Source organism: Psammomys obesus, unplaced genomic scaffold (genome assembly GCF_907164565.1).
Source record: "Psammomys obesus unplaced genomic scaffold, mPsaObe1.curated_primary_1811, whole genome shotgun sequence".
NCBI lineage: Eukaryota > Metazoa > Chordata > Mammalia > Rodentia > Muridae > Psammomys > Psammomys obesus.
This window is the reverse complement of record NW_026596109.1, coordinates 10,726,485-10,753,167: the sequence shown is the minus strand read 5'-3', so window position 1 is coordinate 10,753,167 and position 26,683 is coordinate 10,726,485. Positions and strand designations below refer to the sequence as shown.

General features: G+C 43.9%; 1 protein-coding gene across 1 annotated transcript in view; it reads left to right on the top strand.

Moving 5' to 3' along the window:
* The window catches only part of Scp2 (sterol carrier protein 2), a 66,454-nt gene that overhangs the window by 11,249 nt on the left and 28,522 nt on the right, over positions 1-26,683 (top strand). Inside the window, exons 5-11 of the mRNA XM_055629044.1 lie at positions 1,310-1,374; positions 6,297-6,423; positions 13,884-13,947; positions 16,061-16,147; positions 17,095-17,245; positions 18,580-18,727; positions 26,029-26,136. Of these exons, the coding sequence (XP_055485019.1) occupies positions 1,310-1,374; positions 6,297-6,423; positions 13,884-13,947; positions 16,061-16,147; positions 17,095-17,245; positions 18,580-18,727; positions 26,029-26,136 (750 nt within the window). The remainder of the gene's footprint in view (positions 1-1,309; positions 1,375-6,296; positions 6,424-13,883; positions 13,948-16,060; positions 16,148-17,094; positions 17,246-18,579; positions 18,728-26,028; positions 26,137-26,683) is intronic.

The window sequence follows — 26,683 nt, the reverse complement described above, 5'->3', positions numbered from 1 at the left end:
CTTTCTTTCTTTCTTTCTTTCTTTCTTTCTTTCTTTCTTTCTTCTGTTATCAATAATGCTGCCATAAGCGTATGTGCACAGGTTTTTTGTTTCAGTGTCCAAATAGTTTCATATCTGCATATGTCCGTATCTATATAAAGCATATATTCGTGTACATCATAGTCTCTATTTCCAAATATACAGGGCCCTTGATTGAGCCCTCTTCCAGTGTGTATTTTTGATAATTGTTCCACTGCCCAGGGCTCTGGGGTTTTGGAGTTTGTAATCTTACTGCTTATGCTGATACCCTTCAACCTCTTCCTGGAACTCTTCTTGTTTGATAAAGTTGATGTCCTCCTTGTTCTCTCTGTCTCTCTCCCCGCTCCTCTCTCTCGCCATCCCTCTCCATGCTGGTAACTGAGGTCAGGACTCCATGCCTGCTGGACAAGTGCTTTACCATTGAGCTGCATTCTCCAGCAGTTCTTTGTTCATGGTAGCTTACTCATGGTTCTTCTTGCCTTGAACTTTAACAGAACTTTTGACGGCCTTTCCTCCTGAAACAGTTCTTTTGATATTTCAGCTACAATCCCCTTGAAGTTTTAATTAAAATTAAAATATTAAGCTTTGCATGGTAGGGCACATCTTTAATTCCAGCACTCAGGGAGGCAGAGGCACGTGGATCTCTGCGAGTCCGAGGCCAGCCTGGTCTATAAAGTGAGTTCCAGGACAGCCAAGGCTACACAGAGAAACACAATGAAATAAAATATGCAGGCTGGGTGGCACATCCTAGCAATCCCAGCTGGGAAGGTGGAAACAGCAGGCTCCCTGGAGCTTGCTGCCTAGTCTAGTCAAAGCAGAGAGCTGCAGGTTCACTGTGAGACCTGTCTCAAAAAACAAGGTGGGCAAGACTGAGGGAGACCCTTAGCATCAACCTCTTGCTTTCCTTTGTGTGCACACCTGCGTTTGTACCATACCCAAACATAAGAATGTACACATGCACACATAAAGAAACGACTTTATAGGGTTATTGTATGCCTTTTAATTTCATACACACACACACACACACACACACACACACACACACACACACACACACATTTAGAGACATGGCCTCTCTAATCTCTGCCCTGGCTGTCCTGAAACTTGCTCTTTAGGCCAGGCTGGCTTGAAACTCACTGAGACCCTCCTCGTCTCTGCCTTCCAAGTGCTAGGAGTAAAGGTGTGTGCCTCTATACCCAAAGTAAATTATTATTCAAATTGAAGCATTTAATAGTATTTTGTTGGGTGCCTGGAAATTAAAAATTTTGAAATAATTGCATTTTCCTTTAAGGTGTGGCGGATTGCGTGTTGGCCCTTGGGTTTGAGAAGATGGAGAAGGGATCCCTTGGATTAAAAGTGAGTCATTTATTGTTATTTTGGAATTGTTTTTTTTTTTTTTTTTTTCCTCAAGAGAACAAGACTTTATTGATGTTTGACTCTAGGAGCTGGGGAGATGGCTTAGTGATTAAGAGCACTGGTCCCTGGTCCCTCTTCCACAGTATCCATGTGGCAGCTCACAACTCCAGGTCCAGGGGATCTGAGGACTTTCATCTGGATTCCGCAGGCAGTTAAGCGGCAGGACAAACCCAGGATTGGTACCTGAAGAATCCAGATCTGCGTTTTGTCTGTCCTGCCTGGGTCCTATGCCAGCCACACATGCAGCTCAAACAGGGTTATTTTGGCTCTCTTAGCCTCTTGTCTGAGACAGAGGCCCAGGGGAACACGTAGTCCATCTTAGCAATCACTGCGGCATACAGGTATGGTGCTGGAGAAGTGGCTACATGCTGATCCTCAGAACTCTTGACGTGGTGAATCCTCCCACCAGCTGGAGGCTATCATAGCAAACTTGAGCCTATAGGGATCATCTAGAGACCAATGGCCTAACTGTGATGTACTCAGTTTGATCTAAAACCAAGCCAAGCCTGCAGCTCCCATGGTAGCATGAATTTGCATTGCATATAAGTCCAACTAATGTATGCACAGTAAACTCAGGTATAGGCTGAATGGATGAGTGAATGGATCTCCCAGGAGTTGGAATTGTTTTAATGCTATGAGAAAGCTGTCCATCTGACCATCATAAATGATGTCAGTTAGTAAGCAATAGAAAACACGACTTGATGTTTTAAGCATATATTTACTTTAAGATTTATTTGCCTTTATTTATGTGTTTGTGTATGTGTGTGAGTGATTGTGTGTTTGGACGGCACAGAGGCCTGAGAGGGTATGGAAACCCCTGGGTTTGGCGTCACTGGGCTTCCCAGGGTGCAGGTAGCAGAGCTTGAGTTCTCTGGGAGAGCAGCCAGTGCTCTAAAGTGCTGCGTCATTTCTGCAGCCCCTGACTTGACATTTGATTTTGTCAGTGCATGGTCTCACGGTCCCAGACTGGCCTCAAGCTCACTTTGAGGATGATCTTGGACTTCTGACCCTCCTTTCTCCAGGCAGGTTCCTTTTTAACTTGAAGAAAACAACTTGCTGTTTCTCTGTCCTGCCCCTAGAGGGGTCTCTGTGGCCGAAGCTTAGCCTCCTGCTTGGCCTGGTTTATATGGTTTATCCGAGTTTGTCTGGGTTCTCTCCTTCAGATCACGAGGTGCAACTTTCTGCGTTCTATAGGTATGCTGTGCACAAAAGCAACAATTCCATCTTACACGGCAACAGGAGTTACTCTTTGGAGCAGGAAGGAGAGCTGGTGGGTGAGCTGGGTCAGTGGGTGTCCAAACCTGCTGACCCGGCTTGACCTCTGGAACACTTAGGTTGGAAGAGAGCTGGTTCCTTAGGTTGCCTTTTGATCTCCACAGATGTGCCCTGCTATGTTCGTGCCCACATACCCCCACCCCGCACACCCAATAAGTAAGTTTTTAAAGAATGTTTCACTGAGAATACTAATCGCAGCAGCTGTACCTGGCAGGGAGTTGTTAGCACATTTTACTACTGAGTACAACTGAGAAGCTGGATTTTACATTTAATTTTAATTAATTTAAGGTTAAATTAATACTCTGTTCCATTATTGAGCAACTTTTGAGTGTATTTTGGGTTCAAGTTATCCAACTGTGATTTCATGAAATATACATGTAATGTGTATTAAATACTCCCAGTGAAAATTTGTTTTAAGTTGGAATGTGTCATAGGTGTAGAATATACACAGTATTTTAAAGATTTAATTTGGTAAAAGAGTATAACTCAGGCAGAGGCAGATGGATCTCTGTGAGTTCGAAACCAGCCTGGTCTACACAGTAAGTTCCAGGACAGCCAGAGCTCATCCTTTCTCAAAAAAGTAAAATGTCTCCTGTTTTCACATTGACTTGTTGAAATGGAGGGTGATATGTTAAGTAAATAAAAGATGTCAACTTTTTCAAAATGACACAATTTCCTGAGTGTGTATGTTGGGTAAGTGTGGATGTGGCCTGGCCTACTCAGAGGTCAGAGGACAACTTGCAGGCATCACTTATCTCCTTCTCCTGTGAGGTTCCCGGGGATCAAAGTCAGGTAACAGGTGCCTTTACCCATGAGCTGGCTCACCAGCCCCTTTCCGTTTTAATTGGCTTTTTATGGTGAAAGCTGAGGCTCCTGGTGCTCCAGCAGTCTAGGCTTGTTGAGGTACTTACTTGAACAGGTGAGTAACGGTAGAAAGCAGAGAGATTTATCCAACAAGGCCACACTGGGAAGAGGAACAGATACAAAAGATTAAGTCACCTCAAGTCCATCTTCAGGGTACTGCCATGTATATATCATAGATATAAAATCAAGGATAAATATATATGTATACATATATATGTATATATACATACACACATGTATATATTTAGAGAGAGACATGTAAAATTAAAAGTATGGGCTTTTCTACACCTGCTCTTGCTCCCACATAATGACATGGAAACCCATTATATGTATTAAAAGCTTCAGGCATTATAGCTGGACAGATAGTCATCTATTCTAACACAACTCTGCCGGCCTGGTCTACTTCCCAGGCACATGCCCTGTTATCTACCATCTTAGTCTCTCCCTGGCTGCTCTTGCTCCATATGTGTCCTCATGGCAACTCCTTCACGGCAATCTTCTCTCCTTGCTCACCACTTGAGACCCCCTCCCTGGGACCAGAAGTCCAGCCTTAACTCTCCAGCCCAGCTGTAGGCTGTTCAGCTCTTTATTAACCAACCAGAGGGCTGGAGAGATGGCTCAGAGGTTAAGAGCACTGACTGCTCTTCCCAATGGTCTTGAGTTCAGTTCCCAGCAACCACATGCTGGCTCATAACCATCTATAATAAGATCTGGTGCCCTCTTCTGGCGTGCAGGCAGAACACTGTATAAATAATAAATAGATAAATCTTTCTAGCCGGGTGCAGTGGTGCATGGCTGTAATTCCAGCTCTCAGGGAGGCAGAGGTATTTGGATCTCTGTGAGTTCAAGGCCAGCCTGGTCTACAAAGTGAGTCCAGGGCAGCCAAGGCTACACAGAGAAGCCCTGTCTCAAAACAAAACAACAAAACAAAACAAAACAAAACAAAGAGTAAGACTAATAACTAGTCAGAGGTGATGGAGAGAACAACTTTAACTCAACATTGAGACAGTGATAATGACAGTGCCTACATCCGGACTGCAACCAGATCTCTGGATACAGAAATCAGAATACATTTGAATTCACAGTGCACAAAACCACCTCCCCAACAGAATCCCCTTTTAGTCCAAGAAAAGGCTCCTTCTCTTACGTTAATAAACTATATACAATAAGAACAATTATGAGAGCCGTCAGGTGAGATTCACATTTACAACATCCAGCCCATGTGCATTTGGCAACCTTGGGGAAAGTACTATCTATCTTGGTGAGTTCAGAGTTCTGTACTGAAATAATTTTCTGTTATAACTTGTGTCTTTCAACCTATGCATACCTCTTTAGACATTAAAACATTTTATTAAATCCTGAACAACTTAAGCTTAATTGTGAGACTATAACTATCTAGTCTTCAACCCCATCAGAGACCTGAGAAGGATAAATATTACCTGAGGAGACAGGAAGTTTACTTCCTGAGCAGACAGGCAGTGCCGAGCAAGCAGCTTCCAAAACTGTAGAAATGACAGAGACAGCTGGCTGTCTGGACAGTCGCCCAAGGTTCCTCTGAAGTAATGGGGCATCATCTTTGACATTCTGGCCCATTATATGACAGACTTTTCTATGAAGCAGGAATTATGAAGAAATTGCCTACCTTGTCCTTGAAAAGTTTGGCAGTCAACTACTTCTTTGCCCTGCTTGTCCACAGCTTAGACAGCATTCTGTCAGCAGTTGAGGCAAAGGTAGTTTCTTGCCCAGTGGCTAGCTTGCCACAAATGAAGCAAACTCCATATGAAGGTTCTTTGATGTCCACCATATTCTTTGAAGTAGAATCGGAGCACTGCCAGGAGTTGACATATCTCACTGTCAAAACAAACAAACAAACAAACAAAAAAAAAAACCCCAACTTTTATTAATAAAACATCTTTAAGTGCCATATTCTGTAGATTTCTAAGGTTTTTAAAGACCTTTTATCTATAATATATCTGAATAGGCAAACGTTGCTTGTTTCCAGCTATTTACTATCTGATTAACTTTGAAAACATCTACAGGAGGCTAAATAAAACTTATTTCTGTAATTAACTATAACTAATACCTGAGAAGACCACAAGTTTGACTATTAACTTACATTTCTTAATTTTCTTAAGCAGTATATAATAGCAGCTTTCAAAAACTAGCACTTCAAATTACATTTTAAAATGAGTTGCATAGGTAGAATTCCTTATACAAGAGTTAAAACATACATACAGTATATTTTAACAAAATAACCTTAAATTTTTATCAATATACAAAGATCCATACCAATGTAAAATTTTTGGCTTTTTGAATACCCTTTAGTTTAAAAGTAGATTCAGTGGTATACATTTTTATCCTATCATTTTTATATCTCTTTTTTCTTTTCACTGCTTCTCCCCCTTTTTTATTTTTATACACAGTGCACAAAACCGTCCCCAAGAGAGGGTCTTGTATGCTCCAAACTGGCCTCTGAGTTGTTACGTAGCTAAGGCTAGTCTGAAACTCTTGGCCCTCCTTCCTCTACCTTTCCAGTGTTGGGATGTGCCGCCATAGCCAGCTGCACGTGTTCTCCTGCTATTAAGTATTTCTTGATGATTTTATTCACATTGACCGTTTTTGGTTTACCGTGCTCTCAGGATAAGCAATTGTCTTAGCGATAGAGTAAGTTGCAAGAGACATGTTTATGTCAGCTGCTCTTTAAATTTTCTTTTCTCTTTAAGTTTTTAGATCGATCCTATCCAGTTGACAAACATCTTGATGTCTTGGTCAATAAGTATGGATTGTCTGCCCATCCAATTGCTCCTCAGATGTTTGGGTCTGCTGGGAAAGAACACATGGAAAAATATGGTATGTTAAAAAAATGCCCTAGAGCAGAGGTTCTCAACATGCAGGTCTCAACCCCTGTAGGGACAGGTCAAACAACCCTTTCACAGGGGTTGCCTAAGACCATCATGCATGTTAGATATTTATATTACGATTCATAACAATAGCAAAATTATAGTTATGAAGTAGAATGAAATAATTTTATACTTCGGGGTCACAACAACATGAGGAATTATATTAAAGGGTTGCAGCATTAGCAAGGTTGAGGACCTTTGCTTTAGAGGCTGGGAGTGGTGATGCATGCCTTTAGTTTCAGCACAGAAGCATCTGGATCTTTTTAAGTTCAAGGCCAACCTGGTCCACATTTTGAGTTCTAGGCCAGCCAAGGATGCATAGTGAGATCCTACCTCAAAATAATACCACCTTTCAGGCTTATTATGAGTTAAGGTCCTAAGTTAATAAGAAATAACAGGTATTTGCATGTGGAACATACTGGGTATTTAAGATATAAAATACTTTTATTTATTTTTATTTTTTCTGGGTGTGTTTTATGGGGATTTTTTTCTCCAGAAGAGGGCATTAGATCCCTTGGAACTGGAGTTACAGGTTATCACGCATTACATGGGTGCTAGGGAGTGAACTGGGGCTAGGCAAGCAGTCTGCCAACTGAGCTGCTGCCCAAGACACGTCCCTGCCTTCTTTAGTGAAGATACTAATCCTGTTCATGAAGGCCCTGCTCCCTAACACTATTACCTGTGGAATTAGATTTCAACAGGGGAATTTTGGTGAGGACTTCAGAATTCAGTTCACTGCCTCCCTCCCGGAAAGGCCCCATCTCCTCATCACTGAGGCCAGGGTTTCAATATTAGGATTTAGAAGGGACGACATTAGAGACATCATTGAGGTCCTTCGATAATGTTACAGATGAGGGCTTTACGTCTCAGTGGGAAGTGGAGGTCCTGGGAGATCGGCAGAATCCTGTTCCGTCTGTGGGTTCAGCGGCCATCGCTGGGTAGCAAGGAGAGTCGTTTTCAGTTGTCCATGTCTCTGTATTTACCAGTGCTGACAGGTGGCTCCAGGACCTCCCTCACACAGGGTGTTCCTCCTTTACCGCACTAGAGGCTGAGTCCACCAGCCTGGCTTTCAGTTTTGATGTTCGTGTTAGCTAATCATAACAGGAAAACATGAAAGTCAGGCTGAGAATGCTCTTTCTCCAGTTATGTTAAGCTTGATAGGCACAGTAAGAGGCAGCAAGAGGAAGTCACAATGGGTAGATAATTCTGGTGGACACGAAAGTGGCAACCTAGCAATTCCTCTTCAGTGAATTGTCTTCTGGGTTTGCCAGCGTATGGAAGGTATTTTTATGTGGTTGATATCACAGCACTGTGTGTGCAAGACTGGAAGTAACCCCGATTCCTCAGGGGAGCACTGGGTTATGTAATCAGCGTGGGTATTTTTTTTAAATCTATTTTGCAAATAAAGTTATAAGGAATTTTGTAACAAATTGTTTGACTGTCATAAATACTGTAAGTTTTCTCACTTTTTAGGTAATGAATGTGACCAGATCACAATCTCTCTTACTGGTTTTTTGGGCAGGTGTGTTTGTGAGTGTGCATACTCCTGTGCCAGGCTTTGCACGTGGGGCTGGGAAGACAACTTTGGGAGTCAGCTCTCACCTCTGCCTTGTCAAGGCAGAGCTCTCTCCTTGCTTCTGCTCTGCCCCGTGTACTCTAGGCAGTGGCCCCTGGCCTTGTAGGTGATTCTCTTGCCTCTGTTTCTCATCTCTCCATAGGTCCACTGTGACTACAGATAAGTTGTAGAGAAATTTCAGTTCAGAACATGGCTGCTGTGGCAAGAGATCACATCCAAAGACCTCCTAGATCTGTGTGATCTGGCTGGAATACAAACCCGCCTTTTATCCAGGAGACAGAGGCAGATAGATCTGAGTTCAAGGCCAGCCCGCTGTAGGGCAAGTTTCTGGTAAAAAAAAAAAAAAAAGTCCAGGCATAATGTTACACACCTTTAATCCCAAACAATGAAGGTAAAGTTAGTAGAAGGAAGCACCCAGGTTTGAAAGTGATGCCCGACTGAGTGGCAGAAACAGTGACGAATCAGAGATTTGACAGAATAGAGAGAGAAAGGGGAAGCTACTTAAGGAGCAATGCAGAGAAAGAAAGGAGGCAGTTTTACCAGTACAGTAATAGAGAGAGAGACACGTTGCAGAGAGAGAGAGCTCAGTTGAAGACTGACCAGGGAATGAGGAGCCAGAAAATTAGAAAAGATTTCTAATTAGTTAGTTGGAAGCCAAGCCGAACAATTCAGAGGCCAAGAGAAAGATCAGATGGAATAAGTCAGCTGGAGAGGAGTTTGAGCCAGAACAGCTGAATTGAACCAGCCAGCCCAGAGCTCAGTAAGAACTAGAAAGGGTGAGCTTATTCAGCAGTTAGTCTCAGAGACTGAAAACATTCTAGGCCTAGGCTAGATTATTCGGAGGCCAGAAGCTTCCAGGACTAGGCCCTAGGTTAGGAGAAGGAGGCAGTGAGCCTCAGAGACAACAATTGGAACAAGCAAATAAAAGTTCCTTTTATAATATGTGCTATTGTATCTAGATTTTTAAAATTAGGTTCTGAATATCAAATTCAGGTCATGAGCTTGTGTGACAATCTCTTATGCCCACTGAGTCATCTCCCTGGCCCAGTAATTTAAAAATTGAAATTGTTCATGGCTGTCAGTTGAGAGATTGTCAGTTTTGAAAGACAGTGTGACTCTAAAAGACTTATGAAGAGTTGTTGCTCTAATGGGTTCCTTCCTTCCTTCCTTCCTTCCTTCCTTCCTTCCTTCCTTCCTTCCTCTTTCCTTTTTATTCTTTTTAGTTTTTTAATTAAGAAAATTGTTTTGAGACAGGGTGTCTGTGTGTAGCCCTGGCTGTCCTGGAACTCACTCTGTAGATGAGGCTGGCCTAGAGCAGAGATCTTCCTGCCTCTGTCTCCTTTAAAGGGTTAAGGGTGTGTGCCACCACCACTAGTGTTTTCACATTTGTTTTAAAATAATTTCTGACTTCATGACAGTGTTGCACAAAATAGCACAAAAATCCCTTTTCTAGATCATTTATATTTTTAGTATCTTTTATCTATATTATTATATAACTTAAATATTTAAGAGCAGGCCAAGAGTAGTGGCGCACTCCTTTTATCCCAACCTGATCTATGCAGTGAATTCCAGACTAGCTAGGGCTACTTAGTAAGACTCTGTCTAAAAAATGAGTGAGTTATAGACTTTCAAAGCTAAACTATAATTATCACAATCAAGAAATTAACATCAAATCAAGCATCTGAGCTGTTGCAGGGGAATTGCATGAGCCCAGGCCTCCAAAGCCAGCACAGCAAGGCCTCAAGCTCTCCCATGTAAAGAAAAAAATGAGTTAGTGTGGACACGATGCAGTTACCCAATCTTTAGGTCTTATTCCTGATTTCACTAATTATCTCAAAAACATCCCTTTTCTGGATCCAAAGCCCTTCATAATTTTTTGTTTACTCTAAAATTAACTTTTTTCCATTTTATGTGCATGACCGTTTTGCTCGTGTGTGTGTGTGTGTGTGTGTGTGTGTGTGTGTGTGTGTGTGTCTGTGCACCACTTGTGTACCTGGTGTCCACAGAGACCAGAAGAGGGCAGTGGATCCCCTGAAACTGCAGTTAAGTAAGCCATGTAGGTGATGGGACTTGAACTCAGGCTCTCTGCAAGAGCAGCCAGTGTTCCTAACTGCCGAGCTACCTCTCCAGCCCCCTATTGTTTATTTTTCAGTTTGTTTGTTTTTTTGTTTTCAAGACAGGGTTTTTCTGTGTACCCTGGCTGACCTGGAACTCACTCTATAGACCAGGCTGGCCTCAAACTCAGGCATCCACTTGCCTCAGCCTCTCTGCTGGGATTAAATACCCAGCTTATTTTTATGTATGTATGTATGTGTGTATGTATGTATGTATGTATGTATGTATTTTTCTCCTGAAGCACAGACTGGTATATCAAGGCTGGTCTTGAACTCCTGATTTTCCTACCCCTATCTCTTCAGTGCCTAGACAACCATGCCCTGCTGTAATCCACGCCCCACCCCCTTTTGGTTATGCATATCAAGTTTGGATGTGAATTTATTTTGGTCTTGAACCTACATCTTCACTAGTTAGGCCCCATTCGACATAATGGAATCCCGTGGAAGTTTATTTTGTTTCCTGAGGTGCTGGGGACCTGTGCTAGTCAATCAAGTGCTCTATGGCTGGGCCCTAGTCCACTAACCCTGGGCTTCATACAAACACAGGTTTTTTTATAGTTCACTTTATTTTTTATATTTATTTATTCATTATGTGCACATTGTTCTGCCTGCATGTATGCCTACATGCCAGAATGGGCCACCAGATCTCATTATAGATGGTTGTGAGCCACCATGTAGGTTGCTGGGTGGGAATTGAACTCAGGACCTTTGGAAGAGCAGCCAGTGCTCTCAACCTCTGAGCCATCTATCCAGACCCCGTTTTTCACTTTGAATGCTCTGCAATTATGTATGGAGCATTGGGACTGCATGATCTTTATAGGTTTGGTAGAATTTTGTGTGACACTGTCAGACTTGGTGGCCGGTAGCTGCCTCATGATTGTCTGGGCGCCCTTTCTTTTTATTCTTTCCCTTTGTTCTTTCCTTGCTTTTCTCTCTCTCTCCTCTTTCCCTCCCCTTCACATTTCTCCTTTTTTTTTTTTTTTTTTGAGACAAGGTTTAATGTAGCCTTTCAAGACTGGTCTCCACCTCCTGAGTGCTGGGATTACAGGTTTTTGTCACCACATCCAGTTTTTGCTTGGGACTCCTACATGCTAGGCAAGCTCCCTGTCAACTGATCCACATCCTCAGCCTAACTTTCTTTATTTCTTTTAGCTTAAATATTTTATTTCCAAAGGGATCAATTCTAGTAATCTCTATTTCCCCAGTAAATTATCCATTTCACTTAGATTTTCAAATCAGCCTGATTATGACTCTAAAAAATATGTCTGTTATTTATTGACTGATTCAAAAAAATTACTTAGAAGCTGGGCAGTGGTGGCGCATGCCTTTAATCCCAGCACTCAGGAGGCAGAGGCAGGAAGATCTCTGAGTTCCGAGGCCAGCCTGGTCTACAGAGTGAGTTAGTTCTAGGACAGCCAAGGTTACACAGAGAACCCCTGTCTTGAATCCCCACCCCTATAAAAAAATCATTTACAATTTTAAGTTTTATTTCTAGGGGTCTGGGAAGAGGGCTCAGATAAGAGCACTTGCTGTGCCAGTGTGAGGACCTGAGTTCAAATCCCCAGGACTCATACATCACACACAAATACAGTACATGCACATGCAAACACAATAAATGAAAATTAAAAATAAGCTCTTTATTTCTGTTATAGGAACATTTTTCTCTGCACGTTCACACTTGGGGTGGGTGGCTTTAGGGCAACTGTGGGTGTCATTTGCTACCTCTTTTTCCCCTCTGCAGTGTTTTTCTTCAGGCTGCTCTTGTTACCCCAAAGGTCTGTGGTTGGGATTTGGCCTTATTTTGCATTTGTTTTTTCTTTTTTCTTAACTTACAGAGATTTTGAGGTTTGGCCACCACAGTTTTTCTGGTTTTGCTGATTATATGGAACGGCACACTCATGCCTTCCCTTCTTATTTGTATTATTTTTGGAGGCTACAGAGACAGATGTAGCAGCTTCCATTGACCTTGGAAATCTTGGTACTGGTATAATTTTTAAACTTACGTGTTTTCTTAAGTTTTATATTACTTGGAATACCTTAATAATTTTCTTGTCTAAAATCTGAGATACTTGCATTTGTTTTTTTGTTTGTTGAAGGGGTCTGCACTGTAGCCTGGGCTGGCCTGGAGCTCATTGAGTTACCCAGGCTAACCTGGAATTCACAAAGACCTCTTGCTTGAATCTCCCTCCTGAGGGCTGAGATTATAGGCATGAACCACCACTTCTTTAATTTAACTTGATAGAATCAGCAGATTCTTGTGGTTTTATAATTTGAGCCTAGGAGATTGGAATCTTTTATACTAAATATATTCTTTGAACAGCCAAAAAGTTTTTAAGGGGAACATTGGAAGGGTGGTTCCTTTTCCCTCCTCCTCCTGAGTGCTGGGATTACAGCTGTGTTCTATGCTTGGCAACAGCCAAAAGCTTAATTGGCAGTTCACAGTAAGTGGCTATCAGCCTTTGGTTAGTGTATTTCTCAGGCTTAAGAAATACATGGTAAGTGACTGACAGACTCCTTTTTGTAGAAGATGCTTTTTCATATGTGCAAAGGGATTCCATGGAAAGGCACAATGCTTTGTATTTAAAACAAAATAAAACAAAAAAAACCAACCAAAAAAATCTCAAACCAAACCAGAATCGACAGCAACATAGACCTTCAGAGCTCTCTCCCTGTAGTTTCTACCCATGGCTTTATTCTGAGACAGGATCTCATTGTGTCGCCTTGGCTGGCCTGGAATTTGGAAGTGTGCACAGGCTGGCTGTGAACTCACAGACCCTGCTTCTGCCTCCTGAGTACTGGAATTAAAGCTGTGTACCACAGCATCTGTTCCTGTTTTATTTTTTGAGACAAGGTTCAGTGTAGTTCAGGATGCCCTTAGCCTCTTGGTCCTTCTTGCTTCCACTTCCTGGGTTTTGGGATTACAGGCGTTTGTCTCTACTCTTGGAAAACTGTAAGTCCTGTACCTTGGCCACAACTTTTCTGGTAATCACATCACACTGCTAGAGCTCCCCAGTCTGTACTAAAGACTAGACCCTGTTCCAAGCTGGGCGGTGAGGATGCATGCTTTCAGTCCCGGCACTCGGGAGGCAGAAGCTGATGGCTCTCTTTGAGTTCGGGCCTATTGTATGCTACATACTGAGTTCCAGGCCAACCAAGGGTTAAATAGTGAGACCCTGTCTCAAAACACAAAATCATAAAAAGATCCGGAAAGCACGCATAAGTCACTGGATGTAAGTTTTTCTTAACCACTGAGCCATCCGTCCAGCCCTTGGATGTAAGTTTTCTAGAGACCCTTGTGTTGTATGGGAAAGGGAGGTTGTTGAGGCTGTTTATCAGGGCGTGGAGAATGTGACTGGCACACCCACTCACTCTGGGCTTAGGAATGGCTGGCAGACACTGGTCACTGCTGGCAGTAGTCTCCAACTAAACACTATGGCTCCAGACTATTTTCTAGTTTCTGAAATGGAATCCTAATTGTACTAAATAGAATAGATGGTTTGAACTGTTTTTTTTTTTTTTTAATCTCATATGTCTCTTGATTCAATTTGTGAAATGCTCAAATTTAATTATAACAAATTATATGAGTGACCACTGTCTTAAACCCTGATATCAGTACAAGAGAAACTATGGAACTATTTAGCAAAACAGTGAGTTCCACCGTGACATTTGCTAATGAGCTGCAGATAACAGTGCACTGATAGATGTTTGGTCTCTCTGCAGGAACAACAGTTGAACACTTTGCAAAAATTGGATGGAAAAATCATAAACACTCAGTTAATAACCCGTAAGTATGTCAGAGACGTGACGTGAAAATCTGCTCTATCCTGCCGTGTAACATGTAATTGCAACTTTGGAATACAAATGTAAGACCTCAAAGATATTACCTTGGATATTTGTTTGTTTGTTTGTTTGTTTATATAAAAGAAAGGCATGTGCCCAAATTATACAGTGTCTGCTTTTGCCATTCTAGTTCTTGGCTTATTTGTACATAAAATACCATTATAGTTTAATGGTTCTTTTTATTTGTTTGTTTATATTTTGAGCTCTTGTTTTTTGTTTTTGAGAAGGGAGGAAGAGTTTGAGAATGTAGCCTTGGCTAGCCTCTAATATGTGGCTGTCCTTCTCCGTCGGCCGCCTAAGTGCTAGGATTATAGGCCTGGTTTACCCCACCTGGCTTTAATGATTCTTTTAAATAAGAATAGGAGCGACAAGTATTAAAATTTAACTGCGGTTGACATTATATGTTGGTGGTACAGCTAGTGATTCGTGTATGTCAGGTCCTAGGTTCATGTCTTTGCACAACAAAAGAAAATGTAAAATGCATATTAAGTTTATGACTAGGCTGACTTTCAGTCACTGTATTGTTAACTTATTCTGGAAGAACAATATAATTATATTTTTTAAATAATCTGAAGAAAATTACATCGGAATTGTTGACCTGAAATTTCTGAATGTTTACTGGTGGTACAATGCCTGGTTTATAACATCAACTCAGTGTTTGCTGGGGAAAGTGGTCCGTCGGGAACTGAACTGATGCCACGTAATTGGAGTCTGAATAAAAGCACTGCCACACATGTTTGACCGTCTTCCTTTGCCAGTCAGACCCTAAAATTATCACTAACTGGATGAGTTATAAGGAAAAGGAATTAGCCAGGCATGGTGGCACAGGCCTGTAATCCCAGCACTGGGGGAGGCAGAGGTAGGCAGATCTCTGTGAGTTCAAGGCCAGCCTGGTCTGCAAAGTGATTCCAGGACAGCCAAGAAAAGAAAAGGAATTGATTTTGCCTTGTGTTTCTGAACATGTAAAGTCACATTTCTAGATCACCTTCTTCTTCTTCTTCTTCTTCTTCTTCTTCTTCTTCTTCTTCTTCTTCTTCTTCTTCTTCTTCTTCTTCTTCTTCCTCTTCCTCTTCCTCTTCCTCTTCCTCTTCTTCTTCAACAGGGTTTTTCTCTATATCCCTGGCTGTGCTGGAACTCACTTTGTAGACCAGGCTGGCCTCCAACTCATAGGTCTGCCTGCCTCTGCCTTCCAAGTGTTGGGGTTAAAGATGTGTGCCATCATACCTGGCTTGACAATGGCCTCATATTAGCAGAATTCTAAGGAGGTCCAGGATGGTATACACTGAGAGACAAGGGCCATACTTCACTGGCCACACGCTGGGACTTCATCTCCAGCCCTTTTCTCCCCAGCAAGGGACAAGCAGGCTCGAGTCCATCCGGAATCTACATAGTTGGTCTCTTTGGTGATCAGTTAATCCTCCTGAAGGTTACGAAGGCATTGAGTAGTATGTGGTATACTCCTGCAATTCCAGCACTTAGGAGGCAGGAGAATGAAGAGTTCAAGGCCAACCTGGGCTATAGTGAGAGAAGACCCTTCAGGGCAGGGGGAGAGGAAATGATTGGCGGGGGGGGGGGGGAGGGGGACCTTGCTGGCAATGTAACAGAGTCAGGCCCATCACTTAGAAAATGGTTTTAGAAGCTCTGCACCTAGCATCCAGGACAAAGAATAGGCAGATTTTATTATTGTCACAAGTAGCCCAGGCTGGCCCAAAATTCACTGTGTAGCTGAGGATGACTTCGAACTCCTAATCCTCCTGCCTCCCCCCCCCCCCCGAGTGTTTTTGCCAAGTGTTAGTTGAGTTAGTTGCAGGCATGTGCCACTGTGCCCAATTAGGACAGTTTTTAATATACAACATGATTTTTAGGGTAAAGTGGATGTTTTTCCCTTTTTTAAAAAAAACTTCATTCAAATTACTTTATTTAAGGTTGAAACTTAATGAAAGTTTGTGGGCTGTGAAAGAAACTTGGCATATTTTCCGTAGCACTGTATCAAGATAATCTTCAACAAGAATGACAGTTGCTTCCTCACATCTTGTAACTATTTCTCTTGTATTTAGGTATTCCCAGTTCCAAGATGAATACAGCTTAGAGGAAATAATGAAGTCAAAGCCGATCTTTGATTTTCTGACTATCTTACAGTGCTGGTAAGAAAATCGGGTCAGCATTCTCCTCCAGCCTGGCCCTCAGTGGTTAACCCTCACGTCCCACCGGCAGCTTCTGTGGAATTACCTATGTACTCCTCACTCAGGGCTCCTTCATGACATTGAATACTCACTTCCTGCTGCTGCTCTGAGGCCGATCCCCTCCTGTCATGAAAAGATGTTGTACCTCTTCCTTCTCTAGTCACTGCTGTTTGCTTGGCTGCTCTGTGTTTATTCATTTAAAAATGTGTTTTAGGAGGCCAGGGTAGCCCCAAAGTTCTTGGAACATTTGGGTTTCCCTGTAGAAAAGAAACATAGAAAGTTTTAGTCTGTGGTCCATAGGTCTGGAAATGAAGGAAGGAATTGTGGCTCTAACGATGCTCATAGCCACATCTGGAAACTTGCCTGCCGGGCACACCCCTGGATGAGCGCTGCAGACACTGGGATGGAGTTGGAAAAGCTGGGTCAGCTGTCACCTGTTACATTCTGGAGGACAGCCCGCTTAGAAAATCCTTCCCACCTGGCCGGGCTGGGGGTCCCCTCTTGCATGTGCCAGCTAGCCTCACAGCTTGCTGTCCATGTAGTAAGATCTCACGGGTCTTACCTCTGGGCTTTCTAGAATCTCCTTCTGATCTGTCCCAGCTTCCAAGAAGATTTCATACAGGGCTCTGTGGGATGAAGCGAAGCTGGGGTGGTGTGAGCCACTCAGACAGGCAGAACCGTTTAGACTCGGAGGAAAGTCTCTGTTCAGCGAGGGCTTGGGGGGAGACTGCAGCCTGGGCGGCGGGGGCCATGGAGGGCTTGCCGCAGGCGTAGCCTCAGTGGGATGCATGTGTGATTGAACGTCACAGAGACGTCCAGGAAGCGTGCTTGGTCTTTCTCCCCCAGCTCCGGGTCTGAGACCCCCAGAGATGGCGGTGGAGTAAGTGATTCTTTTCACTTCCGCCTAGCCCCACCTCAGATGGCGCCGCCGCAGCCATTCTGACGAGTGAGGACTTCGTGCTCAAGTATGGCCTGCAGTCCAAAGCCGTGGAGATCGTGGCGCAGGAGATGATGACCGACTTGCCCAGCACATTCGAAGAGAAGAGTGTGATTAAAATGGTGTGTCTGAGAGTCTGTTTTTTAAATTAGGGGAATACTATTTTAAATTGCAACCTAACATGTTACTGTTGTAAGCTCTGGACGGTACTTACAAAAAACTTGATCTAGAAAAGTTCGCATTGTAGCTTATCCTTATGGGCTTGATGCACTCTTGTAATTGGGAGGTGGAGCAAGGAGGATCAGGAATTCAGGACCAGCCTCAGCAACATTGCTAACCAGGTGCTACTTAGAACAGAGCCATGAGAATGCTATTTTAATTTAGTAGACATGCTGCTTTTGGTTTTTGGCTTTGGCTTTGGTTTTGGTTTTTTGAGGCAGGGTTTCTCTGTGTAGCCCTGCTGTCCAGGAACTCACTCTGTAGACCAGGCTGGCCTCAAATTCAGAGATCTGCCAGCCTCTGGCTTCCAAGTGCTGGGATTAAAGATGTGTGCACCCTTATTAAAGGGAAGATGAAAGAGTTCAGACTGAAGGTGAGTTGAACAATTGAAGATTCATCCCTCCCCTACAGAAACAACTGTATGGTAAATTACAGTTTATAAGATAGTTTTACAACATGCTACAAGTTTGAAATGCCCACATAACTTAATCAGTGCTTTGGTTTGGACCTCCCTTGTTACCCACGAGCTCGGGCACTAGGGACTTAGCCCTTGATCCAGCAGTGTTTTGAGGTAGAATCTTTGCAAGGTGATGGGCTCATGGTGGCTCCAGCCTAATCAAAGGGTTACCACACTGGTGGATTCACAGCTCCGTGGTTCAGGGCAGAGGCTCTGTGGAAACAGCTCTCCGCCTGCTTCCTGCCCTTCAAGAGGACAGCAGCCTGGCTCTACTATGTGTTCTCTGCTATGATTTTTTTTTTAAACCTTTCAATGGTCCTGGTGTGATAGCACCAGGTGACCACGAATTGAAATCTACAAAACCGAGGTAATTCTTTCCAGGGGGCATGGCTACACACACCTGTAATCTCAGTACTTGACAGGCAAAGCCTGAGGTATTCTCAGCTGCACGATGGATTAGAGGCTAGCCTGGGCTACATGAAATCCTGCCCCAAAAAACCAAAACAGAAAAAAAAAATCTTTCCTGCTCTTCAGTAGTTTTCTTAGGTATTTTGTCACAACGTGACATTGACCAGCAAAGCCAAAGATCATAAAATTGGTATTTTTGTACCTTATGGTACATTCCTTTTTTGGTTATCATTTTATCGACTTTTTATATAATACAGAATCAGGGGAGAGTTGAACACATGTGGTATCTGGAGCTTTCAGTGTTATGCATGTGTTACCCTACGGCCAAGCGTTGGCACCCTTGTCTACCCCTGAGTGGATTTGTGGTTGTAGGTTGGCTATGATATGAGTAAAGAAGCCGCCCGGAGGTGCTACGAGAAATCCGGCCTGAGCCCAAGCGATGTCCAGGTGATAGAACTTCATGACTGTTTCTCTACCAACGAGCTGCTCACTTACGAAGCCCTGGCGCTCTGTCCAGAAGGTAGTGTCTCCATGTGGGCCCTGCGCAAAGCCCACTGAGAAGGCTCTGCTTTCTGCGTTAAACCGCAGAAAGCACTAATTGCCTTTCCCAGCCTGTTGGCTATGCCACACTGAGCAAACCGAACGTAAGCAGTTTTGGTGGGAGAGTTTTTAGAACTCCAAGCCTTGGACAACACCAATACTGAGGTAACAGGGCACACACCTAGGTTACATTATGCAAATCAGTACTTAGAATGTATGGTTACATTTTAAAAATGACTTATTAGGCCTGCCGTCCCAAGTATTTTAAAGTCATGTTTAAATAAAGGCTTGCAGAAAGGAAAACAGAAAAACTAACTTGGTGGGGTTTGAAGGGCTCTTTCTCATTTCTGAAGCACACCATTTCCTTAGTGAATGAACTTCTAGTTGCTTCACTTCCTTGTCAACACTTGATGGCCAGTTGTTAACATTCCAGGCACGGTCAAGAGAATACAGTCATATCTCACTTTAGTCTCAATTTGTATATTCCTCCTGACTGGTGATACTGAAAAAATCTTTATGTGCTTACTGGTCACTCATGTGTCTTAACAAAAAGAATTTATATTGTCTTTATGTGTATATGTTGGTGCCAGTGTGTAGGTGTGTGAATGTGTGAGTTCAGGTGCCGTGGAGTCTAGAACAGAGCATTGGATCCCCTGTGGCTGGGCTTACAGCTGGCTGTGAGTCACCCTGTGTGGGTGTTAGCAATCAAACCTGTGTCCTCTAGAGAAAAGCAGCACGTGTTCTGAACTGCTGAGCCGTCGCCACAGCCACTCACATACCTTCTTTTTTTGTCTTCAGGTTTTTATATCTACTTAAATCTCTGCCTTTGGTTGTCATCTATCTTTATTGTGTTGTAAGAATATATACATAGTATATATATATATATATATATATATATACATATATATATATATATATATACATACTATGTATATTCTAGATACAGGCCAATGGTAACCAGTTATGTTGTGAACATTTTCCTCTAGTCTGAGAACATAGTCTTCCGTGTCCATATAGTTTAGATTGAGTATTTTATTATGTTTTCTTCTTGTGTTCTGTGCTTTTTCTTCCCTTGTTGTTCTTGTCTTGTTCTTTCTTCCCTTGTCTTCTTTTTGCTGTGTTGGAACATTTTTAGTCTACTATTTTCATGTATCTGCTGGTGTTTTGGCTTGATCTCTTTTAAAATTTTAATTTTTGTAAATAGTGTATGATCATTGTGTGTATTGGTGTGTGCGCAGTATGGCACATGTATGGAGGTCAGAGGACAACGTTGTGGAGCTACTTTCTCTTTGCCCCTTTTTGTGGGTTGCAGGACCAGGTCATTGGGCTTGTGTTGTAAGCGCTTTACCTGCTTGGCTGTCTCATAGTCCTCCCCCACCCCCATTTTCCCCAGACCAGAACTTCTGGTTCTTTTGCTTCTATCTTCCAAGTTTTGGCGCTCTACAAAGTTAGGTACATCTGTAGCACCTCTGTCTGTTTCTTTGTTTTTCTTTTTGAGACAGAGCTGTGTAGTGTTGGCTGTCCTGGACTCACTTTGTAGACCAGGCTGCCTTCTAACTCAGAGATCCTCCTGCCTCTGTCTCCTGAGTGCTGGGTTTACAGGCGGGAGCCACCGAGCCCAGCTGCTCCTGTTTCTTTTTCTTTTCTGGTGGTTGCCACCAGGACAGCCTCAGCACTGCTGACTTTGCGCTCCTTATTCTGTGGTAGAGCTTGTACCTCTCAGGGTGTTCAGCAATGAGTATTCTTGGCCTTCTACCCACCAAGTGCCAAAAATGCCTCCCACAGTTGTGATAGCCAAAAACATCTCCAGATATTACCAAATCTCTCCCCGTGGCTGCCGTTTCCCCCATTTAAGAACCAGTGTTCCAGAGTGTGTGTGTGCCTCACCTTCAGTCTCCCTGGGCAGGAAGACTTGCCGCCATGCAGGCAACCGACTCCTCTTTGCCTTCGTTGACCCTATTATTGTAGCTGTCACATGCACTAGACCCGCTTGGCTTGAAAATATTAACATGATGAAGTCATTTTTCTTTCCTCATATTTTGGAGACATTAAGAGGAAAAGTGTTTTATATTTACCTAGAATTTCTGTGGCTTCTTTTTTTTTTTTTTTTTTTTTTTTTTTGAGACAGGGTTGCTCTGTATATCTTTGGCTATCCTGGAACTCACTCTGTAGAGTTTTCTTCATTCTTACAGATCTAGTATGTGTGTGTGCGTGTGCGTGTTCATGTGTGCGTGTGCACGAGGTACAGAATGCTTGTGGAGGTCAGAGGGCAACCTTGTTGAGACAGTGTCTTCTTCTTATTGCTCGTGGCTGTGTACCCCATGAGCTTCCAGAGTCCCCTCTCTCTTCCCATTCTGCTGTGGCAGCAATGGGTTACAGATTCATGCTGTGCGTTTACACGGTTTTAGGGGTTCAAATTCAGGTCCTGGTGTTTGTGTGGCAGTACTTTACCCACTGAACCGTCTCCCAGCCCAGGACTGACCTAGCCAGGCTATTCTTCAGTGACAGGTTCCCAAGAGGAGGACCATGGGATGAGAAATTAAAGATGACAAAGTTTGGGATCAGGAGCTCTTGCACACGCTAATGGCTCATGCAAACAAGGAAGTGTGTCATCTTATATAGTGTGTGTTCGCAGGGGGAAATGAGTACAGTCAGCAGAAATCGATCATGCAGTGGGATGGAGTCAGCAGAGAGCTGATGGAGTGATGCTGCCCCAAAGGAACCTAAGAGAGCTGGTATGCAGCACAGACTGAGTGAGAATGGCTTGGACTCAGCCGAGCTCCCAACACAAGACCCAAGCTGTTTCTTCTTTATTTTTACTTTTTTATTCTCTGTGTATGTGTTTTGCCTGCATGTGTATATGTGTGTCCCTTGCCTTAGGAAGCCAGAAGAGGGCAGTGCATTTCCTGGAACTGGAGTTAAAGCTTGTTGTGAACCGCCACACGTGTGCTGGGAACTAAGCCAGGGTCTTTTTTTTTAATACAACAAAATAATATGTAGCGAGATAAACAAAACTACAGTGGATTTAGACAAGGCAAGCAATCAGGAGGGAAAGAGCACAAGAGCTGGCACAAGAATCAGAAGTGCACTCAAGAACCCACAAACAGTAAACCGGAAGCCGCAGCGCACACAGAAGGCCTGTGCAGGCCCCGTGCGTGCATGCTTCCTCTCTGTGAGTTCGTAAGAGCTTTGAGCCTGTTGATTTAGTGGGCCTTGTTTTCTCGGCTTCCTCCATCCCCTCTGGCTCTTACACTCTTTCCTCTTGGGGTGGGGGAGCGGGAGTGGGTGGGCTCCCCTGCTCTGCCCTGAGGGAGGGATTTGATAGAGACATTCTATTTAAGGCCGAGTGATCCACAGTCTTTCTCTCTCAGAGACAGGGTCTCAGTACACAGTCCTGGGTGACTTGGATCTCACTCTGTAGACCAGGCTGGACTCAAACTCACAGAGATCTGCCTGCCTCTGCCTCCCAAGTGCTGGGATCAGAGGTGTGCACCACTGCCTCCCAGCTGAACCCGAACTCTTGATCCTCGTGTCCTCGCCTCCTCCCAAGCGCTGGGATTACATACAGATGTGCGCCATCATGTGTGGTTCATTCGGTTCTGGAGCTCTTACCCAGGGACTTGTGTGTGCCAAGGCAAATGTTCTGCCTTTTCCTTATGTCTGTTTTAGAGCTTTTGACATTATCCCATGAGACTGTGAAATGTTCTTTTTTGTTGTGTTAGTGATAAAACCCAGACCCTAAAATCTCCTTTCTGCTCAGAGCCTCTGGAGTTATAATTTTTCTTTTAATAAAAAAAATTTTTTTGAGACAGTGTCTTGCTGGCCTTGATCACACGACGGGTTTCTTGCTTCAGGCTCCAGAGTGGTAGGATCTTCTTTTCTTTTTTCTTTTTCTTCTTTTCCTTTCCTTTTTTTCTTTATAGAGACAGATCCCAAGCTGGGGCCTTAGCTCAGTAGGCAGTGTTTCCCTTGCATGCAAAAGACCCTGAGTCCAGTCTCCAGTGCCGAAAGCTTGTCCGAAGCCCTCTCTCACGGAGCTGGCCTTGACCTTGCAGCCCCTGCAGCTTGTGTGCTGCTGTGGCAGGCGTGTACCGCCACTTCTGGATGAGGTGTCTTATTTCAAAGATTTTGCTTGTCAGATTTCTGTCGGCTTCGTTTTCCGGCTTCTTGGCTCTGCTGAGAACGCCTGTCCTGGTGTTCGCTTCTAGCCCGTCTTCTCCACCTTGCAGCTGTAGTATCAGTTTGAAAGTTCTTGATAAGTTTGTAATCTGGACTCCGGGGTTTGGCATGGGACCTGGGGCTCACTGGTCTCAGGCTATGCAGGCTGGCCAGTGAAGCACAGGAGTCTGCCCGTCTGTCTCCCCTGCACTAGGAATACCGGCGCACACACCAGATCTAGCTTTTCCGTGGGTGCTGGGGACTAGGCCTCACGCCCAGTGACCCGGTCACTGACTGAGTTTTCTCCCCCAGGTCCACACTATTTGTAATTCAGCAAGTAGTCAGCCCAGTTTGTGTCGGCAGGTTCTGACTGGCCTTGTGAGGTGGCAGCTGATGCCCTTGTCTAGTTCCCGAGCCTGTGCTGTGCTGGTTTGGGGCCATCCCGGGGTCTGTAGCTCAGGAGTGAGTGTGCACTCAGGACTGGTGTGGGGGTGTGGACCTGGGCCTCTACCCTGGCTCTCTGTGCTGCAGCCCTCTCTGCTTACCATCCAGCCCACGGAGTTGGTTTTCCTGGTTCTGATGGGTAGAAAGGTGGGGTTTCCGTGCACCTGAGAGGCAGAGACAGGAGGGTCTGGACTCCAAGGCTAGTCAGGGTCACAGAGACTGTCTCAAAAAGCCAAGTGTGTGTATGTTTGTGTGTGTGTGGGGGAGTTGGAGAGGAAGGGACAGACTTCATTCTGCAGTGTTGACACCACCTTTGTTGCCATGCTGCACTGTCCCTGGGGCCTGGTACCCTTGTGCAGAACTGCTAGGGACAGGCTGAGAAATCATACCTGGAACTCACCCTTGAGCAGCAGCTTCCCTGGGATTTCCCTTGCTAATCCTCCTGCTTTGGCTGCCGTTAGGTCCTCAGGCAGCTGTGAGTAGCACTGCATACATGCCTTCAGCTTTGGCCATAGGGGAGGCCACTGTGAGGGAAGGAACAGTGGGGCGGGGAGGGGGAGCACCCCTGGGAAGAGGAGAACCATGGGGAGCATGCTTCAGCAACAGAATGGGAGCCCAGTTAGTGTGTGTGTGTGTGTGTGTGTGCTGTTTTGATAGGTATTTTGATGGCTTCTCTAAATCTCAATTCTAAGTTCAGAACTGATCTGTTAATATTTCCCAAGCTTCTTTCTCCAGCGTTGACATCCTCCAATTGATCACACTGGAAACTGTAGAATCATTTTTCTTAAAGATTTCTTTGTGTGTGTGTATTTGTGTGAGCTTCTGGCACAGGGCCAGAAGAGGCTGTTGGACCCCTTGGTTACAGGAGGTTGTCAGCTGCCCCTCTGCACAATCAATCAGGAGTGACCTTTCTCACACCGCCCCCGCTGAATCCATCTTTGAGTACCGTTGGCTCTGACCCTACCTTCAGATAAACTCTGAGTATACCACACCTTGCCAGCTCTTGTCAGTGCCAGCATGGTTTTTCAGGCTATGGTTATATCACAGCCCGGAGTCTGCCCGGATTCCTTTGGCCAGACAGAGGCATAGGCCAAGTGTTGTCTCTTTCCTCCCGCCTAGTGTCCCCAGCCTCTTCTCTCTGTGACCTTTCCTGCAGTAACGGTGCCTCTGTTTTCAAGCACTCTAGGTTTGAAAACTCTAGGCCCCTCAGGGGCCTATGTCCAGAGCCCCATAAGGTTTGTCCAAGACCCTCCATTTTGGTCCCACTTTCCAAACTCCTTTTCCTTCCTTCTTTCCATGGCTGTGGCTACTCTGCGTATCTGGACAGCACTCATACCATTGTCAGCAAACCTGGAGCTCCCAGATCTTATAATCTGATCAGAAAAGCGTTGGAAAGAACAGTTTATATAATCCGTGCACTTTTATTTATTTTGTCACCACCCCCAAACAGTAAACAAATCGTTAACAGCCAATGTGGACGCCAGGAAGCATGTGAAATAAATTCGTAGTTGTTTTTTTGTTTGGGTTTTGGTTTGAGACAGGGTTTCACTGCATAGTGCTGGCTGTTCAGGAACTCACTGTGTAGATCATGTTAGCCTTGAACTCACAGAGACCTGCCTGCCTCTGTGCTGTGACGAAAGACACATGCCACCATTCCTGTGGCTTGGAAGTAATTTTTTTTTTTTTTTTTTTTTTTTTTTAGCCTTTATGCAACAGTGTGTTCAGTCTTTAATTTCATGAAAGTGTGTGTGGGGGGTGTTGTTGTTTGGTTTTCCTTGTTTGGTTTTTGCTTTTTGTGGGGCTGGAATCAAACATGTGCGCATGCTAGGTAAGCACTCTACCACAGAGCTACACTTCTAGTCCTGCATTTTTGTTTTGTTTTGTTTTGGTTTGGTTTTTCAGGATAGGATTTCTCTGTGGAGCCGTGGCTGTACTGGAACTTGCTCAGTAGGCCAGGCTGGCCTCAAACTCAGAGATCTATCTGCCTCTCCCTCCTGAGTGCTGGGATTAAAGGTGTGTGCTGCCACAACCAGCATGTTCTTTTTTTTTTTAATTAAAAAATTTATATACTATACAGTAATAGAGCTGAAACTAGAGATAAAATAAGTGTACTTTTGAAAATTATTAATTTTGAAGCTGTAATTTTAGGTAAAGTGTTGCAGAGGATATATTTTGACAGCATTCTTTTCTACCTCTCTGATACAGTTGGGGCAGTTTTGGAAGCCATAGGGCTATTAGAACTAGTGTTTATTTCATGCAGAACATTTTTTAAAAGATAAGCCTTTGTTGCTCAATATCATGACTTAACACTTAGAAGCATTTGTAGCAACTTATTAAGCTCTTAAGAAATGTTTATATTAAAAAGACAAATAAAAAGAAATGTTTATATTAAGAAAGCTTTGGCAGCATGCCTTTGATTCCAGCACTTCGGGAAGCAGAGGCAGATGGATCTCTGTGAGTTCGAGGCCAGCCTGGTCCTACAAAGTGAGTCCAAGACAGCCAAGGCTACACATAAAAACCCTGACTTGAAAAACCAAAAAGAAAAAAAAAAAAGAAAGGAAGGAAAGAAGGAAGGAAGAAAGAGAAGAAATAAAGAAGTGTTTGGCTATATGGAAGCTAAACACACCGTCTGTCCAGTGTTATACTTTAACATTTGTGAATCTAAATTTTCCTCCACAGGACAAGGTGGAGCCCTGGTCGACAGAGGAGATAACACTTACGGAGGAAAGTGGGTCATCAACCCTAGTGGCGGACTCATTTCAAAGGGACACCCACTGGGAGCTACAGGTGACAGAGCACACAAATTTTAGTTTGTTTTTTTAAATACATTTTACATTTATTCACTGTGTCTGTATGTACACACATTTGTGTTCTGTGGCACACATGGGGGATCACAGGACAGTGAGAGAACTGTCTCTCTTTCCAACTGTATGAGTCCTGGGGATCAAACTTGGGTCGTCAAGCTTGGTGGCATGTCCTTATCTGCTGAGGCACCTTGCTGACCCTTATTTTGCTTTTCTTGAGACAGTCCTAACGCTATAATTCAGGCCGGCCTGGAACTCACAGTATAATTCAGGATGACCTTAAACTCGCAGGCTTCTCCATACATGTTCCTCTAAAATGCCGGGGTTTTGAGCTGGGTATGAACTGCCGTGGGTGGGTGAAGTCTGTGATTTCAGTGTGTTTGCATTCTCTGACTGGCTTGGTGACTGGAGCTTTTAATGCCTTTTTAATGACAGTCATTTGGTTTCCTTTTAGCTGCACTGCACTCAGCTAACAAGCTATTTCCTAACAGAGATCTTGCTAGACTTGCCAGATCAGATCATTTCAGATG